This window comes from Ahaetulla prasina, chromosome 5, assembly GCF_028640845.1.
Source record: "Ahaetulla prasina isolate Xishuangbanna chromosome 5, ASM2864084v1, whole genome shotgun sequence".
NCBI classification, from domain to species: Eukaryota; Metazoa; Chordata; class Lepidosauria; order Squamata; family Colubridae; genus Ahaetulla; species Ahaetulla prasina.
In genome coordinates this window covers 12,554,478-12,575,206 of record NC_080543.1, presented here as the reverse complement: position 1 = coordinate 12,575,206, position 20,729 = coordinate 12,554,478, and the positions used below count along the sequence as shown (strand labels likewise).

The window sequence follows — 20,729 nt, the reverse complement described above, 5'->3', positions numbered from 1 at the left end:
AATTGTAGACATACATTCAAGGGATCTGGGTGATTTTAAAAGAGAAAATGGGTCAAAAGAGGAGTGGGGGGAGTGTGTTAAAATGGGGGTTAATCTTCTGCACCCTTGAGTTTCCGCTAGGAATTTGAGACTAGATCAGGCGGTATAGCTATAATAGGCCCCTCTAATCTGAAATAATATGTGAAATAATCCACATTTTTATTTATTTATTTTTTATTCAAAAAGTTTTACAGAAATTTTTTTTTTCCCCTTTCCCTCCACTTCCCCTCCCCCCTCCCTTCACAACCCCCCTCCCCCCCGACTTCCCGGAACGAGCACAAGGTATAGTTAAAAATAAAACAAACATATGTCATGTTATATGCTAAAAAAAATTCATCCCAACTTAATTATACTCCTACAATTCTCATCAGTTCCTAACTTCCCCCGAAAACAATCAAGAATAATACATCATAATCATTCAAAAGCAGTCTGATAACTCTTAGTCTGATATCTACTTTGAATATAGTCGATCCATTTTTTCCATCCCTTTAAGTATCTTTCTTGCATATTGTCTTTCAAAAAGGCTGATATTTTCGCCATCTCAGCCAAATTGGCATAAATAATCCACATTTAGTGAGAGGAGACTGGCTTAATTCTCATACCAGTTCCATAAAGGTAAAGGTTTCCCCTGTCCAGTCATGTCCGATTCTAAAGGACATTGCTCATCTCTGTTTCTTAGCCAAGGGAGCCAGCATTGTCTGAAGACACTTCCGTGGACAGCATGAATATACACCAAGGTGCACTGAACATTGTTACCTTCCCACTGATGTGGTACCGATTTATCTACTTGCATTTTCATGCTTTTGAACTGCTAGGTGAACAGGAGCTGGAGCAAGGAATGGGAGCTCACCCCATCATGCGGCGCTTGGGTCTCGAACTGCCACCTTTTTGACAAGCCCAGCATCTTAACCGTTAGGTCACCCTACACCCTTCAGGTTCATAATATACGGTTATTCCCAGGAGTGGGCTGCTGGGGGTTCACAAGGGTTCGGGAGAACCTCTAGCTAAGATTCTGTGCAGTTTGGAGAACCCACAAATCCTACTCCTGGCTGACCCCATACCCCCTCCCTCCCCTTCCAGGATTCCCCATGCAGCCCGTTTTCGATGCAGGTAAGTGCAGGGCACGCAGGAAGCTCGTGGAGGGTGAAAAATGGGCCTCCTGGAAGTTCAGGAAGGGCCTCAGAGCCTGAGGGCCTCCGGAGCTTGGGAAGGCCGTTTTCACCCTTCCGGAGGCTCAAGGAAAGCCTCCAGAGCCTGGGGAGGGGGAAAACGCCCCCCCCAGCTGTGGTGCAGGAGGCTGACTAAACCACGCCCACCATGGCCACACCCACCCAGCAACTAGACAGAGAACCCCTTGCTAAATTTTTTTGAAGCCCACCTCTGGTTATTCACATTCACTTACTGGCAAAACTTTGGACGGCTTGATATATTCTTTTGATTCTTGTCTTTTTTGGAAGTCAGGACCAAACATGTGCGCAAACACAAGTACAGAGGAAGAAAAAAAAGCATACTTATCTTGTCTGACATCTGGTAGCTTTTTTCTGATTCATTAGCTAAGAAGGGGATGATCAGGTCAGCCCAATCCATTTTCCATGAGTCAGACTTAAGACTGTCTGATCTTTTGAATGTTGTTTTTAATATTTTGGCTTAGCTATGATGTAGCATGGCTGGATATGCCTTTGTTCCCAGTTCAGGGGGAAAACAGCCATACCCACGAGTCAATTTTCTGAGAGTGAAAAAAAAACAACCACTGAATTCTTTAGAAGCTGAAGAAAGCAGAAATCCCATGGGATTTTCTGCTCCCTGAGAAGAAGAACAGAAAACACAGAGAATAGCTGCTTCAATCCAGCTGATTGCACAAATGCATTTGCCTTTGATTTGCTGGTACATTTGTGTATATTGATGTAGAACAGATCTGGGGCTTGAAAAAAAAACAACAAAAAACCAGCCAGCAGAGAGTATATTTGCAAATAAGACATGTCCCTGGAGGCAAAAGGCAATGAGACAAAATAAGCGGATCTGCTGACATTTTCTGTTTCCGTGATCTAAAAGCACTTGCTAACATAACTCAAAAGGAAGCCCTTTTTTTCCAAGTTCCGGGAAACTGCTCTGCCCAGATCTGTGTAATTACCCATTTAATCCAATATCTTCCAGTCCTGCCACTGAGAGCAGATTTCCCCAAGATCTTGAATCATCATCCTCTTTTAACGACCCCGTAATCCAGTGGTTCCCAACCTTTTCTTGTTTGAGGCACAACCTTTTCTTGTTTGAGGCACCCTTGGAAAGCCTTTCAAAAGTTCCCGGCACCCTTATAAGGAAATAGATATTTAAAATCTCCGTAGCTCAAAAGTTCCCGGCACCCTCAAAAGATCTCACGGCACCCCTTAGTGCCGCGGCACACTGGTTGGGAACCACTGCCGTAATCCCTTGCGGGGTGGAGTCTGGGCAACTGAATGGAGCTGAGTGTTTACTGGCCGGATGCTCTTCCTGTCACCGATGTGGAGTTTGTTTTTTCCCCCCAGCAGATATATTCCCAGTGTGCCCAGAAAGAAAAATATCTGCCTCTACCTCGGATCGAACTCACACAGCCTCCTGATTGTGAGGCGAGAGCTCCACCTCTAGGCACACCGCACCACTCGTCCCCAAGATCTTGAATAGAGGGATTTATTCATGGTTTGTTTCATTGATTGATTTCTGTCTTTCTCTTCTGCATGTAATATTCCCTCCTCTCCAGTGATGGGTTTCAAATTTTTTTACTACCGGTTCTGTGGGTGTGGCTTGGTGGGCGTGGCATGGCTTGGTGGGCGTGGCATGGCGGGTGTGGCAGGAGAAGGATACTGTAAAATCTCCATTCCCTTCCCACTCCAGGGGAAGGATACTGCAAAATCCCCATTTCCTCCTGATCAGCTGGAACTCGGGAGGCAGAGAATAGATGGAGGTGGGGCCAGTCAGAATTTTTACTACCGGTTCTCCGAACTACTCAAAATTTCCACTATCGGTTCTCCAGAAGTGGTCAGAACCTGCTGAAATCCACCTATGTTCTTCTCATTTCCCCCTACTTGGCTCAGACTCGGAAACCAAGAATGACACTGGAGTCGCTTCATTGTGTTTGCTTGCAGACAGAATCTTGCCTGACTAAAGCAACTGCCTGCATAACATACTGTGTGAACTGCTAGGGAGGAGACACCTTGGCTCTCTTTGCCTGCCAGACATTCTAAGCGTAGCCACTTCTTTGCCCTCTGTCTGGAAAACAACCCCTCCCTCCTGGGACTCCAGACTACATTCCATCACACTACATAGTAACCCAGTGAAGCACATTGGGCATTCACTGGGCAACTCACCCAAAATCATGCAGGAGACTTCCCTGGTTTGGGTGGCCTTGAAGCTGGATCTCCTCCATCTCAGCAACAGGTGATTGAAATAAGAGTTTAGCAAGATTATGCTTGCAGCATGCCTATATTTACTTTCTAAAAATTGTGTGTAATGTAGGAGGTAGGGGTTGGGTAGATGCTCATTTAAGTGTGAAATTTTTAGTACTTTAATTACGCTGTCCGTGATTAAAATGTTTATAGAATAGAATAGAATAGAATAGAACAGAATTTTTATTGGCCAAGTGTGATTGGACACAAGGAATTTATCTTGGTGCATATGCTCTCAGTGTACATAAAAAAAGAAGAGAAAAGATACCTTCATCAAGGTACAACATTTACAACACAAATGATGGTCATAGGGTACAAATGTAACACTTAATGATACAAGACTTAATGATAATCATAGGGTACAAATAAACAATCAGGAACAATCAATATCAATATAAATCATAAGGATTACCAGCAACAAAGTTACAGTCACAATCATAAGTGGAAAGAGATTGGTGATGGGAACGATGAGAAGATTAATAGTAGTGCAGATTTAGTAAATAGTTTGACTGTTGAGGGAATTATTTGTTTAGCAGACATTTGGGAAAAAACAGTTCTTGTGTCTAGTTGTTCTGGTTGTGCAGTGCTCTATAGCATCATTTTGAGGGTAGGAGTTGAAGCAGTTTATGTCCAGGATGTGAGGGGTCTGTAGATATTTTCACAGCCCTCTTTTTGACTCGTGCAGTATACAGGTCCTCAATGGAAGGCAGGTTGGTAGCAATTGTTTTTTCTGCAGTTCTAATTATCCTCTAAAGTCTGTGTCTGTCTTGTTGGATTGCAGAACCAAACCAGACAGTTATAGAGGTGCAGATGGCAGACTCAATAATTCCTCTGTAGAACTGGATCAGCAGCTCCTTGGGCAGTTTGAGCTTTCTGAGTTGGCGCAGAAAGAACATTCTTTGTTGTCCTTTTTTGATGATGTTTTTGATGTTAGCTGTCCATTTTAGATCTTGCGATATGATAGAACCTAGAAATTTGAAGGTTTCTACTGTTGATACTGTGTTGTCTAGTATTGTGAGAGGTGGAAGTATGGAAGGGTTTCTCCTAAAGTCTACCACCGTTTCTACAGTTTTGAGTGTGTTCAGTTCCAGATTGTTTCGGTCGCACCACAAGGCTAGTCGTTCGACCTCTCGTCTATATGCTGATTCGTCATTGAATTATTACATTATAGAATGTACGGTAAGCCCTTAGCAAACTAGAAGATTCAAGGATAAGTGACGGTGCTTAATAAGTGAATTGTGTCCCATTTTATGACTAAATGTACTGGGTGTAAGTACAAGTGGTTGTAGGTCTCATTATTCAGTGCCTCTGTAATTTTGGACGGTCACTAAATGAATGGTTGTAAATCAGGGACTACCCTGATTTGGTTAGTACTTGAAAAGAACACAGATGTCGTGTCCCACTCCTCCGCTGACGGCCGGGTCGGGGAAGTCCGTATCAGGCGTGCCTCTGCAGCTCTGCCAAAGTCCTATCAGAGTTCTCAAGGCAGGCAGGAGACCAGGAAGTGACTTCAGCAATCCAAGGTAGACTTTGCCTGACTCAGAGAATGCCAGAAAGCAGATCCCTTATATAGGCCATGGGGTGTGGCTCCATGACTCAGCACTTATCCAGGCCTGCCCCTCCCTTCCTTTTGGTGACGTCGCCTCTCCATTCTCCGGAAGCGTGGGTCTATCCATTGCATCGTTTCGTCTCCAGCTGTTGGTAATCTCAGCTCGTGGCTGGCTTCAGGCGCACATGCTATCGGAGGGAGGTTTGTTTGTTCGGCCTGTCCGGGCACGGTGCCAGGGCTGGGGGCTGGAGGCATGCCAGGACATTCTTCAGCACTATCAGCGTCTGGCAGGAGATAAGAGGGGCCCGGCTGCGGCAGGGGGAGCGGGCGAGACACAACAACACATGAAAGTTAAACCATGAGTGTAATAAATTTATCCACCATTCTAGTATAAAGTGAACATTTAACTTGTCCATTTTTGATCATGATCGGGGCGGAAAGTAATGTCTTAGCCCAATTCCAAAGACATGCAACGAAGTTATATTTATTTTAGGAGCCATATGTTAGAATGTCCAAATTTTAAGATAGCAATAGCAATAACACTTAGACTTATATACCGCTTCGTGGTGCTTTAGAGCATTCTCTGGGTGGTTTGCAGTGTCAACATTTTACCCCCAACAATCTGAGTTCTCATTTTACTGACCTCTGAAGGATGGAAGACTGAGTCCACCTTGAGTCGATCAGGATCGAGCTCCAGGCTGTGGGCAGAGTTAGCCTGCAATACTGCACTTTAACCACTGTTCCATTTCAGGACTGGTCAACCATCAACTTTAAATTACTCACTCCCCCTCCCCCAAGAGTCTGGAAGGTGAGAGCAGCTGTCAAGTCATTGATGTCATATGACCTTATTCAACAGTCCCAGTTAGTAACTGAGCATTCTGAACTATCTTTAAAAGCTAGTCAACATATAATATACGGCAGCACTCCAGTTCCAAAGATATGACGTGTCTCATGACAGGAGATGGACCCATAAGCTTCAAGGAGGCTGCCAAAACATCTTCTTTGCAGCCTTCAGAGACCCTGAGAGTAATATGAGGCAGATATATATAGACCTACATACAATACACACACACACACATATATATATATAGGTCTTGGATTGTTCGTGTTTTCTCCCGTGTAAAATTGGAAGTGTCTTGGTGACGTTTCGACGAAGTCTCATTCGTCATCTTCAGGCTTCAGCTTCGTGCTTCTGGGAGCAAAAGAGGAGGGGTTGCAGGACAAATTATATTTCTTAACCTTCTATATTGCATTCTATATCATTTGGGATTCACCTCTCCAAACTATTCAAATCTATTCTCCAAATAAAAACAAATGTATTCTCCAGAGAACCTGAAGGCAGGACAAGAAGCAATGGATGGAAACTAATTGAGTAGGGAACCAACCCGGGGTGAAACCTAATTTTTTTTTGCCACTGGTTCTGTGGGCGTGGCTTGGTGGATGTGGCTTGGTGGACGTGGCCAACATAACATCACCCTTCCTTCCTTCCTCCCCCCATTTCTTTCTTTCCTTCTTTCTTTCTTTTTTCTTTCTTTCATTCTTTCTTTCTTCCTTCCCCACAGCCCTGCCATGCTTGCCTGCCTTCCACATGGGCTTCCGCTTGCCTGCCTTTGCAAGCTGGCCCCCGGGATGCCGGGAAGGCAGCATGGAAGGCAAGCAAACATGGCAGAACTGCGGGCCAGTGCTCCCGGTTTGGCAAACCAGCCCCAATCTCCGCTACCTATTCACCCGATCCGGTCTGATCTGGTAGCATTTCACCCCTGAACCAACCTAGAACTGAGGAGAAATTTCCTGACAGGTTAATTAATCAAGGGAACAGCTTGCCTTTAGCGGTTGTGAGTGCTCCATCACTGGAGGTTTTCAAGAAGAGATTGGATAGTCATTTGTGTTGAATAGAATAGGGCAGGGGTGTCAAACTGGATTTCTTCGTGGGCTGGATCAGCATTGTAGTTCTCCATGGGCCGGGGCGGGGGGGGGGAGACAGGATGGACGCCTCCTGCAGCACCCTCCCAGCCAAAACAGGGTGTAGGGGGACGTGCGCAACCTCCTTTGCCCCGTTTTCGGCCTGAACAGCCTCCTGCAGCACTTTACCGGCCAAAACAAGGCATGGTCCCCACACACATGCTCCCTGCACCTCATTTTGGGCCTCCATGGCCTCCTGCAGCACCCTGCCAGCCAAAAATGGGTTGCGTGGAGGCCCTTTTGGGTCTGGGCCTCCCCAGCCTCTAGCAGTACTCTGCCAGCCGAAAATGCTGCAGGGGGCCATGGAGGCTGAAAACAGGCTGCATGGGGGGGCTGCACTTGGCCCATTTTGGCTGGCAGAGGCACCGTGGGCCAGTCCTTTAATATTTTCAGGTCGGCCCCATGGGCCCTATATTTAGGCATCCCGTGGGCCTTGAGTTTGACACCCCTGGTATAGGGTCTCCTTCTTGAACAGAATGTTGGACCAGAAGACCTCCAAGGTCCTTTCCAACTCTGTTACTCTGTTAACTGGACCGAGTGTGTAATGTGGATTTTTGAGGTGGATATGAGTCTGTCTCAGGGACTCATTTGATTCCCCTTAATTTCACTCCTTCAAACAACAAGACTCATCTAGTCAATTGACCAACTTCCTCTTGACAGACTTACATTTATTACCTATTTCCCAACACTTTTTTTCTCTGGATAGAAGAATGTCGGAGTGTTTGCAGCATGACTGCTAGTTTGAGACCACCCAGGAGCAAAATACAGGACACAGAGATTTTGTCTTTACAAACAGTGGTTTATATACAAGACATACAAATGGTAAGCACATACCAGGCAAGCAATCATTCTTCACCTCTACTGGAGAACTACAGTGCAGATACACAAGGAGAGTAAGTGATACACAAAGAGACGCCCTCTAATGGCCTCCCTTATATAGGCAGCTTCTTAAAGGGCAATAACCCTGCTAACTCATCCTCAATCTTAAAGGAGCTGGTCTGTTTTAAATCGTCATTACCCTGACAAAGAAGCCCGTAGACTCAGGCTTTTAAGAACCTTTGGAGGAAAAACTTGGTAGGTGACATTGAAAAGTGTTTCCTAAAATTCAGCGCTTGTGCATGGTGTGTGTGTGTGCGTGTGTTATTTTTGTGGGCAATATTAAAGGAAACCCATTGGAATGTCTGTAAGGTTTTACACGGCCGTACATTTTCCTCTGACTTCAGAAGAACGTAAGGTTTCGTAAACGCTATTCAGACGAGAGCATTGAAGGCTTGCCAAGTGCTGTGTGAGAAAGGATTTATTAATCCCTGTTCTTCTGAAAATGCAATCTCTCTGCTTTGGTGTTCTTCTTGCACACGTCTGGTTTCCTGGAAACCACAAATGAATAGAAGCTCTTGGAGGTTGTTGGTTTTTTTTTTTTTTAGAAGTGGCTTTTCCCATTTTTTTCCTTTCTTGTTAAGAGGGAATGTCTTTACAAAGGTGGAATTAGAAAACTATACTTCATATCAGTTCTTTCCTCTTCCTTTACTGAAAATCTTTACAGGTAGCTCTGCTGATTTCCTATATCCATATACATATCTATATGACATTCTCCTCCATGATGCTAACTGGGAACTTCATTTTAATGGATCCAAATGTTTTAAATTGAAAAAAAAATTTAAACAAATCATCCTGCTCATCTCAAGACTCATCGATCCCTTTCTTAGATCAAGTTGGCCAAGATCCAGAGGTTCTCCAGAAAATTTTTTGGCAAGGAAAGATTGTTTTGGATAGAAATAGCTGGTGTTCAGTTGCTAAGTTGTGTCTGACTCTTGGACTACAGCCTATCATACCCAGTTTCACAGAGTTTGCCCAAATTTATGTTCATTGCGTTTGATGACACTATCTAACCATCTTATCCTCTGCCATCCTGTTCTTCTTTTGCCTTCCATCTTTCCCAGCATCAGGGTCTTTTCCAATGAGTCCTCTGTTCTCATTTGATGGACAAAGTATTTGAACTTCTGCTTCAGGATCTCTCTTTCCAGTCAGGGTTGATTTTTGTTAGGATCGACTGATTTGAATCTCCTTGCAGACTAAGGGACTCTCAAAAGTCTTCTCCAGCAAAATAGAAAGAGTGGCATCTTCCCAGCAGGATGACCCATCCCAAAAGCCATGTACTGTAGAAGAAGAGCAGGCAGAACTGAGGGGCAGAGTTAAACACATCATCAGCTTAGAGTCATGGCATTCCCACAAGCGCTTCAAGTCCAACCTTCCTGAATTCCATTGACCCTTTGTCAACCCTGAAGCGAACCTGGCTGGGGGCATCTTTGAGACTTCAGGGCTGCCACTAGATGGGAGGGGGAGGGAAATATTTAGCTGGGGTGTTGTAGTCAAAATAATTTCATGTGGGAACCAAGGTCATTCGAACAGGTGGCTAGGAGAGGAGGAGTAAACTAACCAAGCAACTGGACAGCACCTCGATTGGACCATGTGACTGATGACTTGGGGAACAAGGGAGACTTTCACTTTTTAATTCAGTGAAAACTGAGGAAACGTTCAGAGTCAGTCTTCACCAGTTGTGCCAATATGATGTATCCAGTAAATTGTTCCTTAAGGAATCTATCTGCCTCGGAGTTCTGCTTTCTATGGGTGCATTACTTAGAATGCTGACACTCTTACTTGGCACTAATTTGGTATTGAATTTTAATTGACCAGATTCTTGCATCTAGGCTGGAATAAATAGCAATAGCACTTAGACTTATATACCGCTTTACAGTGCTTTACAGCCCTCTCTAAGCGATTTACAGAGTCGCTGTCCGGTTTCCGACAGATGCCCTAATTAAATCATGAGCCTCGAGCCAAGTTTCAAAAGAAACTTATTATTTATTAGGAGCAACATGTCAGCATGGACCATGAAGTCAGCTCTGCCCCAAGTAATTTAAGGCTCAGCTATGACCCTGTTTCTCCTGTCCTCCCAAGGTGTGTCATAAATCACATTCTCCAACGGACCACTTTTGCGGGCTGTAGAATTCATGCCTCTCCAGCTGGCTGCATCTGGTAACCTAGGATGCAGCCTTGAGAAAGGTATGCGTGGAATATGCTTCTGGTTGTGGCTGACGTGCTGCTCTGTCAGTTTTCCGCCCTCCTACCTATGGCAACTTGAGAGCAAGCCAGGAATGCTTTGCGAGTTGACAGTCAGCATATTACCCCCAACAATCTGGGTCCTCATTTTACCCACCTCGGAAGGATGGAAGGCTGAATCAACCTTGAGCTGGTCAGGATTGAACTCCTGGCAGTGAGCAGAATCAGCCTGCAATATTAACCACTGTCCCACCATGGCTCGTGTTCATAGCAATAGCATTTATTACCCCCAACAATCTGACTCCTCATTTTACCCACCTCGGAAGGATGGAAGCCTGAGTCAACCTTGAGCCTGGTGAGATTCGAACTGCCAAATTGCAGGCAGCCAGCAGACAGCAGAAGTAGCCTGCAGCACTGCACTCTAACCACTGCACCACTGTGGCTCAAATCTCCTATGCTGCAATCTAACCAATGGTCCAGATTCTTTGCACATGACAAGCCCGTCTTTTTTAAAAAAATGCAAACTGGTAGACAAATGCCTGCAAAGGTATGTTAGGGGAATACTAACAATGTGTTTCCTAGGGTGTGAAGGAGTGGTGTTGTCGTGTCCCACCCCCCACTCCGACGAACGAGTCAAGGAAGTCCGTGGCAAACTTGGCAACGAAGCCTCTGCAGCTTGCCAAGTCCCTTCAAAGTTTATCAGGGCAGGCAGGAGTCCAAGTTGTGACTTCAGCGATAGGGTCCGGTATCAGCAAACTCGATAAGACTTTGCTTGACTCAAGGTTGGAATGCCAAAAGTAGGTCCTTTATATAGGCTGTGGGGTGGGGTGTGGCTCCATGACTCAGCATTTATCCAGGCCTGTCCCACCCCTCCTTCTGCTGGTGTCACCTCTCAGATCTCCGGAAGCAAGGGTCCTCCCACTTTGAATTGTCTTCAGCTGGATCTACTGTCAGTAATTCCAGCACCTGGCTGGCTTCCTGCTCACACGCTGTGTGAGTGAAGTTTATCGGGCTTGTCCATTCACTCCTGGAATCCTCTCCGGGCATAGGGCCATGGCCGGGGGCTGGAGGCATGACAGGCCATTCATCTTCATTATCAGACTCGGAGTCTGATAACAGGCCCTGTTGGAGACGGGAGGGGCCTGGCTGAGGAGAGGAGGGAGGACGAGTCACAACAGGTGTGAAGTGGATTGTTATTACATCAAAATCTGTAACGCTTCAAATGGCAAGATACGATACGTCTCCTTTGTTGAGCCATGCCGTAATTAATCAAGGAGGAAATTACCGCATAGGTGATGATGTTCCCAGACATCTTAACTAGCAGAAGGAAGGCAGATAAAAAGTTGTGTTCAGTTTGGCTTATGAGCCATAGTGGAGAGAAGAAAGAGAGTGAGAACAGTGCTCTGGGGAAATGCCCCCTTCCCCATGATTGTGTTAGAGTGAATTACTAAGTTTGAGGGAGACTAGAAATTACCAGTAACCAACCCAATGGGGAGCTCTACTTCCATCTTTCTGAGCCACGGTGGCGCAGTGGTTAGAGTGCAGTACTGCAAGCTACTTCTGCTGACTGCTGGCTGCCTGCAATTTGACAGTTCGAATCTCACCAGGTTGACTCAAGGTTGACTCAACCTTTCATCCTTCCGAGGTTGATAAAATGAGGGCCCAGATTGTTGGGGGCAATAGGCTGATTCTGTAAACTGCTTAGAAAGAGCTGGAAAGGACTGTGAAGCAGTATATAAGTCTAAGTGCTATTGCAAAGGAAGGAAGGAAGGAAGGAGCTGTGGTGCAAAATTGGTGGCTCTGCCCACTGTCAGCAGTTCGATCCTGACTGGCTCAAGCTTGACTCAGCCTTCCATCCATCCAAGGTAGGTAAAATGAGGATCCAGATTATTGGGGGCCATATACTGATTCTGTAAACTGCTTAGAGAGAGTTGTAAACGCACTGTAAAATGGTAAAGAAGTCTAAGTGCTACGTGCTACTCTAGTATTGCTTTATTATTGACTATTTTAACTTGCTTCATTTTGCAGTGCCCAACAGCTACCAAGGCAACATTTGGAGTGCACATTAAAGTCGTAGGAGACTGGACAGGTATGTGAACAGCCCAGCTGTACTTTTTCTCTTGTAATGAATACCTTGATGACAAAATCCCAACCATTTGTGTGCCATTGCAAAGTATAACCCCTGTTTCCCACCTGCGGTCTCCCAGCAATTTTATTGTGGTATGAATTGATTGGAGTATGCTCATAGACACCCTACTCTTCTAAAACTGGATAACAGCTCTTGTCAATCATAAATACCTCGACTTACAACAGTTCCTTTAGCGAACATTCAAAGCTACGACAATGAAAAGTGTGACTTATGACCGTTTTTCATAGTTATCACCTTTGCAGCATCCCCGTGATCATGGGATCAACATTCAGATGCTTGGCGACTGGTTCATACTTATGACCGTTGCTATGTTCCAAGGTCACGTGATCCCCTTCTGTAACCTTCTGACAAGCGAAGTCAATGCTGGAAGCCAGATTCACTCAAGATTGCTGACTTATCAACTGCCGTGATTCACTTAACAACTGTTAAGGGCCTCTTGTGGCTCAACAGGCTAATGCAGTCTGTTATTAACACAGCTGCCTGCAATTACAATTACTGCAGGTTCGAGTCCCACCAGGCCCAAGGTTGACTCAGCCTTCCATCCTTTATAAGGTAGGTAAAATGAGGACCCAGATTGTTGTGGGGGCAATACAAGTTGACTTTGTATATAATATACAAATGGATGAGACTATTGCCTTACACAATGTAAGCCGCCCTGAGTCTTCGGAGAAGGGCGGGATATAAATTCAAATAATAATAAAAAAAAACCTGTGGCAAGAAAAGTCGTAAAATGGGGCAAACCTCACTTAACAAATGTCTCACTTAACAATATAAACTTTGGACTCAGTTGTGGTGATAGGTTGAGGACTACCTGTAAGGTGGCTTGATTTGTTTCTGTTTGAGTGTGTGCAGAGGTGGGTTTCAGCAGGTTCTGACCAGTTCTGGAGAACCGGTAGCGGAAATTTTGAGTAATTTGGAGAACCGGTAGTAAAAATTCTGACTGGCCCTGCCCCCATCTATTCTCTGCCTCCCAAGTCCCAGCTGATCGGGAGGAAATGGGGATTTTGCAGTAAAGCTTCCCCTGAATTGGACTGGAGAATGGAGAATGGAGATTTTACAGTATCCTTCCCCAGCTATGCCCACCAAGCCACCCCTATCAAGCCACGCCCACCAAGCCATGCCACGCCCACCAAGCCACACCCACAGAATCGTTAGTAAAAAAAAATTGAAACCCATCACTCTGTGTGTGTGTGTGTGTGTGTGTGTGTGTAAGAGAAAGTCAGAGGCAAGCAACCAGAGCCACTCATGAATAGCTAAAGTTAGCAACTTTATTGTCTACCACTTATATTATAAGAATGTCACCAGACTGCTTGCCTTTCCCTGGGAACAGTCTGGTAGAGCTTCATGGATCTTGAGGGAGGTCACATGTCACTTGTGGTTAACAAATGACTCCAAGCTAGGCCCTCACTTGACTCCTCTTTCCAGCCTCACTGGCAGTTTGTTTGTTTTATCTTTAAAATTTATTGGCTGCTCGCATTACTTCAAAGTACTGTATTTTTCGGAGTATAAGACCCACCTTCCCCACCCCCCACAAAAGAAGCTGAAAATTTGGGTGTGTCTTATACTCCAAATGTAGCTTTTTCAAAGCTTTTTTCCAGCCCTAACGAGGTGCTAATGAGGCACTAGCGAGTGAAGCCATCTTCCTAGCTTTGCCTGCTCCCTCGACACTCTCTCTGCTGTGCTTTAATGAGGCTGCTCCATGCTTTGCTCTGACTCTTAGCTGTTCTTTAGAAGCTTTTTTTTCAGCCCTAACTAGGTGCTAGCCGAGTGAAGTGATCTCCCCGTGCTTTGCCGGCTTTTCTCATTGCTGCTTCCTCTCAGCTGTGCCTTAGAAGCTGTTTGTTATCCCCAAGCAGGGGATAAAAAACCAGCAAACTAATGTGCTGAAGCTGACCAGACTAAGGACTCTAGTTAGATGAATACAAATGAATACACAAGAAGAGTCCTCCATTCCTCTGCTCACAATAAAATACCTTATGCCACCAGACTCCAAATTTTGGGCTTAGACAACTTAGAACTACATCAACTTCAGTCTCACCTAAGCAAAGTACATAAAATTATCTGCCACAATGTCCTACCTGTCAATGACTACTTCAGCTTCAACCACAAAAATACACAAGCAAATAATAGATACAAACTCAAGGTAAACTGCTCCAAACTCGACTGCAGAAAATACGACTTCAGCAACAGAGTGGTCAATGCCTGGAATGCATTACCTGACTCTGTAGTTTCTTCCCCAAACCCACAAAACTTTAAGCTTAAACTGTCTACTGTTGACCTCACCCCATTTCTAAGAAGTCTGTAAGGGGTGTGCATAAGTGTACCTGCGTGCCTACCGTCCCTGTCCTAATATTCCTTTTTACTTACTCTTTTCATGTATCCAAATTATGTTTATACTTTTACCTGTTATCTTATATATGACTGACAAAAATAAATAAATAAATAAAAAATAGGCAGATTTTTTCCCTTATTTTCCTCCCCAAAAACTAAGCTGCGTCTTATACGCTGGTACATCTTATACTCCAAAAAATACGGTAAATCTCAGCAGCTTACAATCGTAACCCGGAGTGAGATTTTGTGTGCTATGCCTTTATTTCCCTTGCATTGTATCTGGGAATTGTCACAGAAAATGTGTCCTTGCTAGGTAAGAGGATTTTTGCACCAGCTGTTTGATTACCTTCCCAATTACTTAACATCTATATCATATTGTGATTGTCACATTACCTTTCATTTCACCATATGCTTCTCCACCTGGATGGCAGGAAGCGTCCTTTCAGCTCACACAGTCCTCTAGAATTCTGTCGTTCTCTTTTAATATTTTGCATCAAGTAGGTTGGATAGAAAGAAAAATGAAAATGAATGAAAATGGCTTAACTTTTGGATCAACAACGCGGGGCGGGGGGGCGGGGAAACCCTAGCAGTTATAAAAATATAGGACAGATAGAGTTAATTCAGGGGTGAAATGCTCCCGGTTTGGACCGGATCGCGTGATCCAGTAGCGATGGGGGCGTGTAGTTCGGAAAACAGGTAGCAAAAATCCCTGCCCCCCCCCATCCACCCTCGCTGTTCCTCTTCTCTGTCCTTGAAGCTCCCGGTGGTGATATAGCTGCAAACAGCCTTAAATGAATGCTTTGGCGCTTCAAAGTGCTGCGCTACAGCTGATCAGTGCTGTAGGCGGCTAGTAGATCGGTGCCTCTATTTTTAAAGAAGGTAGACCGGTGCGCTCCCAAAAAAAGGCAATTAGTAGACCGGTACTTCTATTTTTAAAGAAGGTAGACTGGTGTGCTCCCAAAAAAAGGCAATTAGTAGACCGGTGCCTCTATTTTTAAAGAAGGTAGACCGGTGTGCTCCCAAAAAAAGGCAATTAGTAGACCGGTGCCTCTATTTTTAAAGAAGGTAGACTGGTGTGCTCCCCAAAAAAGGCAATTAGTAGACCGGTGCCTCTATTTTTAAAGAAGGTAGCCCGATGCGCTCCCAGGTTTTGTATACTTTATTATTTTTATTATTTATTATTATTGGCCACACCCACCGGGTCACCTGACCACCAAGCCACGCCTATCAATTAAGCCACGCCCACAGAACCGGTAGGGAAAATTTTTAGATTTCACCCCTGAGTTAATTTATTTGAGGAAGAGGGAATTAAGTTAATGGAGGGTGTTTTTTCCCTTTTTAGCGCTATAATTATTTACCGTGTGTTATATCTCACGAACAATGGTCATTTGCATTGTAATGCAAATATGAAAATGATCCTATTTGCATACGTATATGTGATTTGTGTACACCAATATTACCCAAAAAATTAAAAAAAAAATATTAAAAGATTTTATAACTATAATACATTCAAAAGGTAAAATAAAGTAAGTGTGAAAAAGAAAAGAGACAAAGAAGAAAACAAGTTAGAAAAAAGAAAAAGAAAGAAAACAGAAAACATGAAAAAGAAATATAATGGAGTAGCTTCTGATGTTCCTCTAAGGCAGGGGTGTAGAACTCAAGGGCTGGTGGCCCGATCCAGCCTGCAGGGTGCTTAGATCTGGCGAACAGGTTGTAAAAAAAATGCTTTTAAAAGTAAAAAAAAAGGCTTGCACAACACAGCGAACCCGTAGTAAAAAATGCCTAAAAAGTAAAAAAAAAAAAAAAAGTTCCAACAATCAGCTGAGTGACATGCGATCTTCGGAATTTTTTTCTATACTTTTAAAACATTTTTAACTACTGGTTCTAGAGAACCGGTAGTAAAAAAAAACCCTAAAAAAGTTTTAAAAAAGTTCTGATGATCGCACATCACTCACCTGATTGTCGGAACTTTTTTTTTTTTTTTTTTACATTTTATACTACCAGTTTGGCGAACCGGACCGAACCAGGAGCATTTTAGCCCTTATTGAAATGATCTTCCATGATTGCTAATTGTTTAACCAGCAGTCCTTAATGGAAAAGTTCCGGCTTCAATTTAATTATAAACTTTAATATTCTCTGTATCAATATCAGTTCCAAAAACTCTTCGAATCCATTGATTCCAAGGGCATTTTTTTTTTAGCTTTTTTACATGTCCGCCAATCATGATAAAATGTCCATTCACATTGTTCACGCTTCCAAGATTTTCAGCCTTTATACGTTCTAGAATCTAGATGTAATTTCTCTGGTGTAATGTACCAATGATACCTTATTTTATAAAAAAATTCCCTTTAAAGTCGTAACAATATACATTTCAACCCTTTTGACCACATATTTTCCCGGATCCATCTGTATCTATAACCAACATTCTTCGCCCACTTTATCATACATTCTTTAACCTGTTCTTTTTCTGTTTCAAATTTCTACAAACGTTTTCAAATTTTAGCAAGGGCCTTTTTATCATTGGTGCACAACGGCACCTTAATTTCTGTTTTAATTTCTTTTGTATCATCTTTTTATCCATTTTAATTTTTTCTGTAAGGAAAAAATTATTGGCAACTATATCGTGCTCCCATTTATCCATTTTAAATTTTCTGTAAGGAAAAAATGATTGGCAGCTATATCCTTTTGCAGTTAGTTGCTCCTTTGATTTAATGTTATATTCTCTTGGTGATTCTCCAATAATGCTGAGATCAGTGGTGGGTATCAAAATTTTTTACTACCGCTTCTGTGGGTGCGGCTTGGTGGGCGTGGCGTGGCTTGGTGGGCGTGGCTTGGTGGGCGTGGCAGGGGAAGGATACGGTAATATCTCCATTCCCTCCTAACTCCAGAGGAAGGTTACTGCAAAATCCCCATTTCCTCCTGATCAGCTGGGACTCGGGAGGCAGAGAATAGATGGGGGTGGGGCCAGTCAGAATTTTTACTACCAGTTCTCTGAACTACTCAAAATTTCTGCTACCGGTTCTCCAGAACTGGTCAGAACCTGCTGAAACCCATCTCTGACTGAGATCCATAGATCAAGTTGTGCGCTTCTGACTCTAAAAATATTTTGTTTCTCTTTCATCCAAACCAGACAATAACCTGCAAAATACAATTTCATATCCACTAAACCCAATCTCTATCCTCTTTCCTTTGCCTCTTGTGATACTGTGTGGGTTTTTCCTTTTGCTGTATAAATTTAGATATATCACCTAGCCACTACTTGAATGATAACATCAGTTGTCAAAACAGGTATTGATGGAAATGAAAACATCATTCCAAGCAAAACATTCATTTCTAATGAATTCTGGATAGGAACTTTTGAGGGGAGCTTTGACGCAATAACATGTTGATGCTTTCTCTGATGTGGGAACATGGAAAACAAAGTGTTGTGCCTCGTCCTCCCTCCTCTCCTCAGCTGGGCCCCTCCCATCTCCTCCCGGGCCTGCTATCAGATTCGGAGTCTGATAATGAAGATGAACGGCCTGTCATGCCTCCAGCCCCCAGCCCTGGCCCCATGGCCGGACAGGATGTCAGAAATGAACAAACAAACCTCACTCCTACAGAATGTGGGCAGGGAGCCAGCCAGGTGCTGGAATTACTGGCAGCAGATACAGCGGAAGAGAATTCACAGTGGGAGGATCCCCGCTTCCGGAGATCTGAGAGGCGACGTCAGCAGAAGGAAGGGAGGGGCAGGCCTGGATAAGTGCTGAGTCATGGAGCCACACCCCACAGCCTATATAAAGGACCAGCTTGAGTCAAGCAACTTTGAGTCAAGCAAAGTCTCATTTAGTTTGCTGAAGTCACAAGGTGGATTCCTGCCTGCCCTGAGAAATCTGAAAGGAATTTGGCAAAGCTGCAGAGGCTTCGTGGCCACATTTGATACGGACTTCCTAGACCTGGTCGTCGGAGGGGGAGGGGGACACGACACAAAGTCACATCATCATAACCATCCTGGTAAATCAGAACAGCATAAAGTTCTCCTTAATTTCTTTTCTTTTTTAATTATAGTCTAGAGCAGTAGTCTCCAACCTTGGGAACTTTTAAGATTTGTGGACTTCAACTCCCAGAATTCCTCATCCAGCAAAGCTCTCAGGGTTGGAGACCCCTGCTCTAGACGTTCATCAGAATGTATTTCTCTATAGAAGACATTCTTGGCAGGAATACAGTTTGCCTTAATAAAAAATGTATCCATTCCAGAAACTGTCCTAAATAATTAAGGTGGAAAGATAGAACACCTGCTGAAGTACTTAGGGAGTTAAAATCAGATATAGCGAAATATCTTCCTGACCACTTCATGCCCTGTCCTTGTTTGAAAAGTATTGCCCAAAAGCAAAGCAAGGCAAGAATCAACCAATGAGATGATGATGATGATGATGATGATGATGATTTATTTATTAGATTTTTATACCGCCCTTCTCCCGAAGGACTCAGGGCGGTTCACAGCCAAATAAAAACAATAGAAAGTACATGATAAAACAATAATTAAAAAACTTATTAAATATAAGGCCAGATTAAAATACATTTAAAACCATAAAACCCCATAAAATTTAGATCTAAATACTAAAAACTACTAAAAATTTCTAGGCCAGTCCTGCACGAATAAATAGATAGGTCTTCAACTCGCAGCGGAAGGTCCGAAGGTCAGGCAGTTGACGAAGTCCTGGGGGAAGTTCATTCCAGAGGGTGGGAGCCCCCACAGAGAAGGCCCTTCCCCTGGGGGCTGCCAGCCGACATTGTTTAGCGGATGGCACCCTGAGGAGTCCCTCTCTGTGAGAGCGCATGGGTCAGTGGGAGGCAATCGGTAGCAGTAGGCGGTCCTGTAAGTAACCTGGCTTACTTATGTGTGATGTGTTTTCCAAAAATCTTTGCATGGATTTGTATGCAAAACCCACAGGTGAGCTCAAAATAGGTAATGGGTGTCTTGTGAGCTAGAATGCTTTACTAGTATCTGGTTATTATTATTATAATAATAGTATTATACTTATTAGTATCTGGGTACATATTAGTATTCAGGACGCGGTGGCTCAGTGGCTAAAATGCTGAGCTTGTCGATCAAAAGGTCGGCAGTTCAGTGGTTCGAATCCCTGGTGCTGCGTAACTGGGTGAGCTCCTGTGACTTGTCCCACCTTCTGCCAACCTAGCAGTTCGAAAGCACGTAAAAAATGGAATTAGAAAAATTGGGACCACCTTTGGTGGGAAGGTAACAGCTTTCCGTGCACCTTTGGCGTTGAGTCATGCCAGCCACATGACCATGGAGACGTCTTTGGACAGTGCTGGCTCTTCGGCTTTGAAACGGAGATGAGCACCGCCCCCTAGAGTCGGGAACGACTAGCACGTATGTGTGAGTGAAACCTTTACCTTTACCTTTATGTCTTACTAGCTTAAACCATGAATGTCAAGGGACTCATCTACCCCTGGATTGGTCTCTGCTTGGTAAAGGTAAAGGTAAAGATTTATTGGTTAGATTTGTTAAGGTCAACCAAGAAAGCACACAGCAGCACTGTTGACCTTTGTGGCCTGCTGTATTTTAGCAATAAGAAGAAGGAGCTCCCGGTAGAGCAATATATCTCCCCGGTACCCCAAGGGATGTGATTAAATAGATGAAGTGTTGGAGAATGTAATCACTAGTGACTACCATTGGATAGCTTTGATTCAGATTTTGAGGGAAGGAGATAGAGGGACAAAATAAGCCTGCGACTTCTGAGCAGAGACTGTGACAATGATTGCAAATAGAATAGAATAGAATAGAATAGAATAGAATAGAATAGAATAGAATAGAATAGAATAGAATAGAATAGAATAGAATAGAATAGAATAGAATTCTTTATTGGCCAAGTGTGATTGGACACATAAGGAATTTGTCTTTGGTGCATATGCTCTCAGTATACATAAAAGAAAAATAAAATACATTCATCAAGACTCATAAGATACAACACTTAATGATAGTCATAGGTTATTAATAAGGAATCAAATCCTACTAAAAGGTAAAAATTCCCCTCGCACATATTTGCTAGTCGTTCCCGACTCTAGGGGGCGGTGCTCATCTCTGTTTCAAAGCCGAAGAGCCAGCGCTGTCCGAAGCCATCTCCGTGGTCGTGTGGCCAGCATGACATAAAGGGCCTCTGGTGGCTCAGACTGGTAAGACAGTCTGTTATTAACAGCAGCTGCTTGCAATTACTGC

General features: G+C 43.8%; 1 protein-coding gene across 1 annotated transcript in view; it reads left to right on the top strand.

Annotated features, from left to right (window-relative positions):
• The window catches only part of NOX4 (NADPH oxidase 4), a 157,973-nt gene that overhangs the window by 66,355 nt on the left and 70,889 nt on the right, over positions 1-20,729 (top strand). The window contains exon 12 of the mRNA XM_058186635.1: positions 12,058-12,118. Coding sequence (XP_058042618.1) covers positions 12,058-12,118 — 61 coding nt within the window. The remainder of the gene's footprint in view (positions 1-12,057; positions 12,119-20,729) is intronic.